Source organism: Gallinula chloropus, assembly GCF_964237585.1.
Source record: "Gallinula chloropus genome assembly, chromosome: 21".
Lineage (NCBI taxonomy): Eukaryota > Metazoa > Chordata > Aves > Gruiformes > Rallidae > Gallinula > Gallinula chloropus.
Window position 1 is genome coordinate 8,874,784 of NC_140106.1, and position 9,895 is coordinate 8,884,678.

The following is a 9,895-nucleotide window of genomic DNA, read 5'->3' on the forward strand; positions in this document are numbered from 1 at the left end:
ACCAAATACTCCTGTGACATCCCTTGAGAGATGCTCAGGGCCACTGAATCCTCCTGTGAGGGCTATTTGGCATATTACAGCTGCCAGGGAGGTTGGACATCATGGTTTTGTTGTGTGTTTGGTTTTTTTTCATTAAAAAAGTCCCTAACATTAGTGCAAATTAGAAAAGGGGGGGGGGGAGGAGGGGGCTATGCAATCAGAGGCAGGTTAAGGGAATGTAAATCCAACAGTCAGGTCCCAGGTTTGCTTTTGGTAGCAAAAAGGGTTAAACACCCCCCCACACACCTCAAATCCTCAGCTGTACAAAAGCTTCCTGTCACCTGTGAATTATTGCAATAGAAATGTGCTTTTTCTGGGGGTTTTTTCCTTTAAAAAAAGAGGAATTCTTTGTGCTCTCTTGTCCCCAAGCAGCAGGTCCTCTGCTGGGATCCACGTGTGGGCACCACTGGAAGGAGCATCTTCAAGCCAAGCCAGAATCCTTTCCTCTTGAAGGCTTGCAGCCCTTGCTTGGCCCCATCCTCAGTGGCTTTGCCCCCACCACAACACCTTGTTCACAGATTTCCTCTGGTTTATTCTGTAGTTCTTTTGTTCCTGCCCATTATTTCCAGGGAATGGAGGGTTTGGTTGGAGCTGCCACCAGCTGGATCCTTGCTGGGATATAAGAAAAGCCACCCCAACAACTCCCCTTGCAGAGGGATGATCCCTTGAGGCTGCTGCACGAGATGAAGGCACAAGAGGATGGGTTGGCTCAGAGCCAGAGCGATCCTGGTGGACACTGGGAACGCTGGGGATGGTGGGATTTGCTACAGTCCATCCCATGGGCCAACTGCTCTTCCCACAGCGCGGTCTGGAGCTGAGTGATGGGCTTCACATGGCTGTTGGACCTTCAGATATCTCCTCCAGCCTCTGCTCGATCATCAGCCGCAGGATGGAGTATCTGGAGAGGAGAAGCACAGGGGGAAGAGGCTTATTTTGCAGCTTCAAGCTGGAATTTGAACTCAGATCACCCAGGAAATCCTGGAATAACACAAAACCCAAGGGGTCATGCATGCATGAGGGGTGCAAGGCTGTTCCCCACCAAAATAACCCTCCCTGACACTGTCCCCAGAGCTCAGCAGCTCCCTTTGATGGCACCAAGCCCGGCCTACTTGCGCATTAGCTTCTTCACTTCACGATCCTCCTCTTCCTCCAGCTTCTGGATGAAGCTCCTGAGGACAGGCATCTCAAATTTGATGTACTGAGCAACCTGGGTGGGAGAGAAACACCGAGCCAGGTGATGAGGAAGGTGATGCCCCAAGCCTGCGAGGCTGAAGGTCACCTTGCAGCATCCTCTCCCCAAGTTTAACTGGGGAAGTGAAGGACAAATCCCTCCCCCTGCCCCAACTTTTGCAAGAGGCTCTAAAAGAACCCACATTTCCTCCACACAGTGTGAACATCAGCTTGTGCCAATGAGTCTGAGCTAATTGGGGAGAAAAACCTCCACCCAAAGTCTTATTTTCTTTTCTCTGTTGGCTGCAAGACTTGGCTCCTTCCTACAGAGAGCCCTGCACATCCCCAACACATCACTGAGTGCTATTTAACCCCAAATATCCCCAGATATAGCCCAAAAGTGCCTTCTCTGTGCTCTGATTTAAGAAGCCAGGAGGAGGGAGGTGGTAGATGGCATGAAGGAGCCATTCTCCACCCTCACAGCTTTCCCCAGCTGGAAAAATATATGGATTATGCTGAAAGATGTGCAGCAGTTTGCTCTGCTGGGATCAGATTTGGGATGGCAAAGTAGGGCTGGGGGTGTGTGTGTGTGTGTGTGTGTGTTTGCTCTCAGGTAGAGTTTAAAGAAGCTTCTTTAAAACCAAACCAAGTTTTTCCTTATGAGATGAGGAGTTTCCATGGAGAGACGTGGGAGCAAAGCAATTCCTGCATCCCCAGCACAGAGATATCCCACCCACCCCCTCTCACCGGTTTTCTGGCCCTGGTTACATCCTGAGCCCATCATAGAATCATAGACTGGGATGGGTTGGAAGGGACCCCAAGGATCACAGAGCTCCAACCCCCCTGACACAGGCAGGGCCACCAACCTCCAGGCCTGGAGCTACACAAGGTTGCCCAGGGCCCCAGCCAACCTGGCCTTGAACACCCCCAGGGATGGGGCACCCACCCCCTCTCTGGGCAGCCCCTTCCAGCCCCACACCACTCTCTCTGGAAAGAACTTCCCACTAATATCTAATTTAAACCTTCCTTCCTTTAGTTTTAATCCATCCCCCTTGTCCTGCCAGTCTCTGCCCTTTAACAAGCTGATTCCCCTCCTGTTCCTCTGCTCCCTTCAGGGACTGGGGGGCTGCAGTGAGGTCCCCCCACAGCCTTCTCTTCTCCAGGCTGACCCAGCCCAGCTCCCTCAGCCTCTCTCCATAGGGGAGCTGCTCCAGCCCTCTGAGCATCTCTGTGGCTCCTCTGACCCCTCTCCAACAGCCCCACATCTTCCTTGTGTTGGGCCCCAGCTCTGGCCACAGGACTCCAGCTGGGGAGGGCAGAGCAGAGAGGGACAATCCCCTCCCTGTCCCTGCTGCCACCCCTCTGCTGCTGGAGCCCACCCTAAAGCACCGAGCGAGCATCCCACAGCAGCCAACTCACGTCATAGGTGACTTCTTCCACCTGGTCCTTCTCCATGAGGAAGACCTTGGAGACCTGCTCGCAGGGGCCCTGCAGGATGCGGGCGATCAGGGGGTAGTCGCTGGCTCGCAGCTTCTGCTTCTCTGCAACACCAGACAACATCAGCCTTGGGCTCAGAGGACGACTGGGCTCTGCCCCCTCCCTGGGGTGGGATGTGGTTTTGGACACTCACCTCCACTGGTGTGGACGATGTACAGAGCGAACTCCTCAGCTGAGTTTTCGATCTGAGTGGAGACACAAAGCCCTGTTAGAAGCCCACGTTTCCACCTTCACCTTTCCCAGCAGTTAAGAGAAATAATGCTAAAACCCCACTATTTCTCTCTGCCATCGTGTTTTATCCAGAAAATACGTGGCTATGAGCCAGCAGTGTGCCCTGGGGGCTGAGAGAGACAATGGGATCCTGGGGGCATCAGGAAGAGTGTGGCCAGCAGGTCACAGGAGGGGATCCTCCCCCTCTGCTCTGCCCTGGTCAGACCCCACCTGGAGTGTTGTGTCCAGTTCTGGGCTCCCTGGGATCAAACAGACAGGGATCTCCTGGAGAGAGTCCAGAGGAGGGACACACAGATGATGAAGGGCCTGGAGCATCTCCCCTGTGAGGAAAGGCTGAGGGAGCTGGGGCTGTTCAGCCTGGAGAGGAGAAGACTAAGGGGGGATCTTATTAATGTTTATCAATATCTGAAGTGTGGGATGCAGGGGAAATGGGCAGCCCCTTTTCAGTGTCTGTGGGGACAGGACAAGGGGCAATGGCTGCAAGTTGGAGCACAGGGAGTTCTGCACCAACATGTGGAAGAACTTTTCCCCAGTGAGGGTGAGGGAGCCCTGGGACAGGCTGCCCAGGGGGTGTGGAGTCTCCTTCTCTGGAGAGATTCCAGCCCTGTCTGGACACCGACCTGTGTGCCCTGTCCTAGGGAGCTGCTTTGCCAGGGGGTTGGACCCGATGAGCTCTGGAGGTCCCTTCCAACCCCTGTGATTCTGTGATATAAATTCCCTGTGTGCAGCAACCTGGGAGCACAGAGCATGGGACATCAAACATACCTTGAACTTATTGAGCAGCAGTTTGAGGACCTGGGGGGTCGTCATCGTGCTGTTTATCCGGACGTTGGTGACGGAGCCGTACGCCGGCGTGAACACCGATGTCTGTGGGGTGCAAAGTCCATTTAGCATCCCTCCCCCTCCCCTGCCAGCCTTCCTGGATTTCCCAGCTGCTTGGCAGAGGTTTTGGGGTGCCAGCCGGGTTTGGGGCTCACCTTATGGTTGTAGAAGTGCCCGTTGATGGAGAAGCGGTGGCGGCGGATGCGCCGCTGCTCGCTGGGGGTGCGGGCGCTGCCCCGCCGCCGGACCCCCACGTCGCTCCGTGTCCGCATCAGCTGCGGCGTCTCCTCTGGCTGAGGTTTGGTGGCTGGAGAAGACCCAGTGTGGAGGGCAGGGTTGAGGACTGGGAGAGAAACAAGAACCCGCTGGGGTCCTTCCTTCCTTCCCCAGCATCTCCCTGCTGCAAAACAGCTCCTGGGAGTCCCCCCAGGGATGCAAAATCCTTATCCCAGAAATACAGCCCTACAAACTTCCCAGGTTGGATTTAACCCACCAGTTTAAACCACAGCAGCTGCTGGTTTATCCTCCTGAATGAGGCTATTAATTCAGATTTAACTCTGTAAATCCAGGCTGACACCTCTTCTCCTGGGGGCTCGAGCATCTTCACTCGCTTTAACCTGTGTTTTATTGGGGTATTATTTTCCCCCTCCTTTAATGAGACCAGGAAAACAAGGCCAGAGCTTCAGATCTCTGTGTGAAAACTGGCCTGGGTCTAGATTATTATAAACCAGCTCTTCATCTATTTTTAATGAACCTCTTGGGCTCGAGCTTGGGTGTTTTAATTCCGGTGCACCCTGCTCCAGGTGCACACCACAGGCCATGGTGACTAAGTACCCATGAGCAGCTCCCCCCCCCACACGTTATGTGCTGGGTTTTTGCAAGGGTTTTTTTGGAGAAAAATATAATTAAAGACTTCTCCCTGGGTGCTGGGAGGGGATTAACATCAGAGAGCCAGGGGAAACAGTGGCTGGGTTGTTTCTGTGGTGCAATACGTTGTGGTTATCGCCCGGATGAGCTTTAATTAAGGGGGAAAGAAAGTGTTGTGTGTCTGGAGATTGAAAGGAGAAAGGGGGGGGAAAGCTGGAGGAGCAAGGAGGGAAAGGGTCTTGTGGAGTGATGAGCTTTGCCAGTGCTCAGCTGAGCAGTGGATGAGCATCTGAAAGGACTGGCTGGCTCTCTGCTGCCTCCAGAGTGTATTTCCATTACAAATCCACACACATCCCCCCCAAAAAAGGAAACAAAATAAAAAAAAAGAAGCCAGGAATATCTGCCAAATGCTCTGATTGAGTGAGGAAAATGCACAAAGTGGGATTTTTCCAGTGGGAATTCCCGGTGGGACAGCTCATGCCTTGGTCATTGCTGCCTCCTGTTAAAAAACAAGGGGTTAACGAAGAGCTGGGTGAGCTCTTCCCCCTCCCTGCAGAGGAAAAACCCGGGGGGAGGGGGAGGGAAGAACCCCCCCCACACTTTGCAGAACTGTTGACTTCCCCATGGTAACAGCCCTTCGCAGCAGTGCCTATTCTTCTTCCCTAAAAGCGGAGCCGCCGGGAAGGGGAAGTGCCGACATCCTTTTCCCCACGATCCCACGAGGCCCTTGGCTCTGCCCTCTTCTTTCTTTCCCAGTTCCTCCTCTCCTCATTCCACCGTGGCCCCTTCCCGGAGCAAAAACTCTCAGGAAGAGTTTTGGGACATCAGGGATGAGGTTTTTTTCTTGCTGCAATTAAATGAATTAAAGCTGGGAACTTTGGGAATGGCTTAAAGTGACCTGGAGGGAGATGGAGACACTGATTTCTAGAGAAACACCCCCCCCAGGGTTAGATTCTCTTATGCTTCCAACTGCCCAGCCAAATCCAACTGGATCTGAGCCCAGCTCACCTGTCCCACTCCCAGGAGCATCTGCGTCCGGTGTGGCTTCTGTATCCGTGACCTGGATGTCAGGCAAGGTGCTGGGCTTCAGCACAGACCTAGAGATAACCCCCCCACACAAGATGGGTGCCCTGTTAGCTTGCTGCTGCAGAGGGAATGGCAAGCAGGATAAATTCCCCTCTGAGCCCCCCACCCTGTTGTTATTTCCAGGATGGGAACAGCCATTTATCCCTGCAGATCTGGCAGATAACCATAAACCCTGAATCCCATCCTGTCCCACCCCCAATACACCCCTCTGGAGGGTCTCACCCCAGCTGCCCTGTTCCCAGGAAGGGATGCTGAAGCTTGGAACAGCCTTTTCACAAGCTCCAGCACACAAACTGCACAAGCAAAGCTGAACTCACCCCTTCCTCCTGCTCCTTTGCAGGTGTCTTAAATAAAAAAGTAAAAACCAAGCAGCTCCCCCCCCCCAACAAGACAACCCACAGACCCCTGGGCACTGGAGGACCAAGCTGCAGCCCAGTTTGCAGAACTGTCTGGGAGGAATGGATCGGGCAACATCCACTTTGTATTAAAAGCCAAACCCAGGATGGGTTTGGAAGGAGCTTCTTGCAAAGGGGTCTTTGCTAAAAGGGGGGGGGGGGGCTTACAAAAAGGGGGGTGTTTTGCAGAAGGAAGGGTCTTTGCAAGGTGAAACCAAGCTACTTTCTTTCAGACTCAGCTTCTTCAGGGTGCTACTTGTTGGCAAATAAAAAGAGGACCCACAGAAGGGAGCTGGGGTTGTAACCCAGCAAACACTGCCTTTGGGTGGGGGGGGGAAAGGGGGAAAGGGGGGAGGGCTTCATTTCCCTCTGCTCACCCGTGGGCTCCCAGGTTGCAGCCGGAGTGCCAGGAGGAGGAGGAGGGTGGGGGGCGGATGCGCTGGTTGTCATCCTGCATCTGCAGGCGGATGGGTCGCCGCAACCCCCAGGAGATGTTCAGCAGCCCCTCCACGATGAGCTCCCCTTCCTCCTGCACCAGAGACAGGCAGCTCAGTGTCCAAAACACCCAACAGCGATGGATATCACAGAATCACAGGGGTTGGAAGGGACCTCCAGAGCCCATGGGGTCCAACCTCCCTGCCCAAGCAGCTCCCTAGGACAGGGCACACAGGTCGGTGTCCAGATGGGGCTGGAATCTCTCCAGAGAAGGAGACTCCACACCCCCTGGGCAGCCTGTCCCAGGGCTCCCTCACCCTCACTGGGGAAAAGTTCTTCCCCAGGTTGGTGTGGAACTCCCTGTGCTCCAACTTGCAGCCATTGCCCCTTGTCCTGTCCCCACAAACACTGAAAAGGGGCTGCCCATTCCCCCTGCATCCCACACTTCAGATATTGATAAACATTAATAAGGTCCCCCCTTAGTCTTCTCCTCTCCAGGCTGAACAGCCCCAGCTCACTCAGCCTTTCCTCACAGGGGAGATGCTCCAGCCCCTTCATCATCTTTGTGTCCCTCCTCTGGACTCTCTCCAGGAGATCCCTGTCTGTTTGATCCCAGGGAGCCCAGAACTGGACACAACACTCCAGGTGGGGCCTGAGCAGGGCAGAGCAGAGGGGGAGGATCCCCTCCTGTGACCTGTTTTCTGGAGTTTCTTACCTCCCGGTGCCGCAGCTGCAAATTCTGCCCTTCATAGTAGATGTTGTATGTCTTCAAGTGCAAGAGCAGCTCATTCCTGGGAATAATAATGATAAACAGAAGATGGGAAGGATGCTGAGAAGAGGAGGAGTGAGGGGGGGATGTTGCAGCCACCACTCGGTACCCAGCTCAGTTTTTCCTGGGGGGAAATGGGGAACTGGGAGAAAGTGGGGATTACTTCCCAGGCTGGGCAATGAACCTGCAACATTGCTGAGAGGCACAAACCAGCTTAATTTGGGTCAAAATTCAGACTTTTTCTGCATCTAGACTCCCCTTGTTGAGGAGATGCTCTGCAGGTTCAACCAGGGGTTACCCTTTGCGACCCTGAGTAGTGGGGGGACAAGATCCCCAGTGACCATGCTCTCTGTAAAGCCATGCAAAAAAGATGTAAGAAAACTTGTTAGCCCTTGGTGGGGCCAGTCACAAGGCTGGAAAACAGGGAATTTTTGGTCTGCCCAAGCCGTTGGGTCATGCTAAAGTCACAAGTTATCACGGGCGAGTTCATCACGTCGGTCAGCTTGTCGCTCCAGACTTAAGCTTGAGCTTGAGTTAAAAGTCTGAGCCCTGCTCCAGTTGCAAGATTAAAATAGAAATGAAAATAATATGAAATAAAAAAGTTAAAAATTAAAATTAGAAATAGAATAGAGGAGGCTGTCTGGGCACAGCCATGAGTCACGGGGCAGCGATGCCTCCGGCATCAATTCATAAAGCTGTCATTAATCCAGCTGGGCTGCAGCGTGGTGTTTAAGGAAGCTCAACAACACCAGGCTAGTATGAGGAAGCCCAAACCAAGGGGATTTGGGGTTATGAGAAAGAAAAATGAGGGGAAAAAACAAATCTCTTATATGCTTTATCTCCTCCAAAATCTTCTTTGAGAGTTAAGCATCCTTTTACTTCTTTACCAAACCACAGCAGAACAATTACTACCCAGGACCTTTCCCAGCAAAACCTATATTCCAGGGAAGTTTATAGCACATTTGGCCATGCTCTAAGAAAAAAAAAAACAACAAAACAAACCCAAATTCTATCAACAACCCTTTTCTTTTCTCTAAAGGAACTTCCCTTTCCTTGCCCCAGAATGACTTTTCCTTTCCAAATCCAACCAACCAGAGTTAAAACCCAGGGTCACACCCCTCCATCCCAGCTTGAAAGTCAAAAAGACCACAGGGAATATTGCAAATAACTCCCCAGCGACCAGGACCAGCTGTATTTCTGCATCCCAGCCCTGCTGAGCATCTTACTTGGAGATGTATTTGTCTTTTCCACAGGGGACCAGGTACTCGCAGCCGCCGTAATCCATCCTCCTGCTCTTCTTTCATGGGAGCTGAATTGCAAAGAGGGAGGAGAGAAAAGCATGGGCGTGAACCACCCCGTTATCACATCCCATGGATAACAGCAGGGATGGGGAGGGAGGAATAAAACCAGCAACCAAACTTGGTTGGGTTTGGAAGAGCTCTTGGGAAAAGGCTCTGGTGGATGTGGCTCCTCTGGGAAAACCAATGGGGAGGGAGGGGAAATCAGGTAAGGGGAGAAGTGGTGTAAACTCACTGAAAATTTAATACCAGCAGAGATACCCTTACGCTGACATTTGCATTTCCAGCATCCAGGGACCGCCCTGGTGATGCCAGACCTGGAGGCAGAAGGGTTACACCTGGGATTTGCTCCTTTTCCCTGCTTATTTTAGGAGGGTTTTGTTAGGAAGCTCCACATACGTGGCTCTGGGTCTGGCTTGATGCTTCCTCACACCATCCCCAAACCAGGCAGTGGGCACAAGGGCTGACTGACTTCCTCAGGCAGTGAGAGACACGGGGCTGGTTCCTTTCTCTTTTGGTTTTTTTAGGACACTGGTTGCTGTTTTGAGTTCCCTCCAGTGTCAAAACATCTCCATTGCTCCCTGTAAGCACTCCAAGCCCCAGCTTAGAGCAGGAGTGTGAGCTTGGGATGCTGAGACGGGGAGTTAAATCCCTTTTCCTTGTGCAAACCCTCCCAGAGCCCAGCTTTCATTTTTCCAGGGGCTCTCCCCTCCCTTCCCTCCTCCAGGAAGCAAACCCGAGGTGTGAAAAGAGCGTTTGATCCACAAGTTGCTGTTTTCTTCCACCTCCTGCATCTCCCATGTGCTTCCCGTGGGAAACAAACACATCTTCCTGCAAAAAAAAACCAACCCAACCCTCCCACAGCTACATCCCAGGCAGATAAATGACTCAACCAAGGCCATGTGGTAAAGCCTATGTCGGGGGACAGCCCTTCCTCCCCCAAAACCCTCAGCACAGCAGCAATCCCCCACTCCTTACCCCTGTGCGTCGGGGTGCGCTCTAGTAAAGGGATTCAACTCAACAGCAAAAATATTCTGTGTCCTGCTTCAAAGCAGAGAAGAGGTTGCAAAAGCAAAGCCTGTCTTGAAAGGAGGCAGAAAGAAGCAGGGCTTGAAGGGCAGGAAGCAGGACCGGCCCCCGGGGCTTCAGCTCTGCCTGGAGAAAGCAGAAGAGAAACACGTCGTAACGGAAGAGCTGACAAAGCTTTGGGTTTCCTGAGGAGCTGTGTGAGGAGCTGTGCAGCATCCCAGCAAAGCCTGGAGTCAACCCTTCTCCTGCAGCTAGCA

General features: G+C 52.9%; 1 protein-coding gene across 1 annotated transcript; it reads right to left on the reverse strand.

Moving 5' to 3' along the window:
* Positions 1-689: 689 nt before the first annotated feature.
* RASSF2 (Ras association domain family member 2) lies at positions 690-8,596 on the reverse strand (the record flags this gene model as incomplete). Its single annotated transcript, XM_084273931.1, has 10 exons — positions 690-937; positions 1,149-1,246; positions 2,629-2,750; positions 2,840-2,891; positions 3,703-3,804; positions 3,915-4,066; positions 5,635-5,723; positions 6,485-6,636; positions 7,258-7,333; positions 8,538-8,596. The coding sequence occupies 10 exons, from the start codon at positions 8,594-8,596 to the stop codon at positions 868-870; spliced, it is 972 nt and encodes a 323-aa protein (XP_084130057.1). The 3' UTR covers positions 690-867.
* Positions 8,597-9,895: the final 1,299 nt, after the last annotated feature.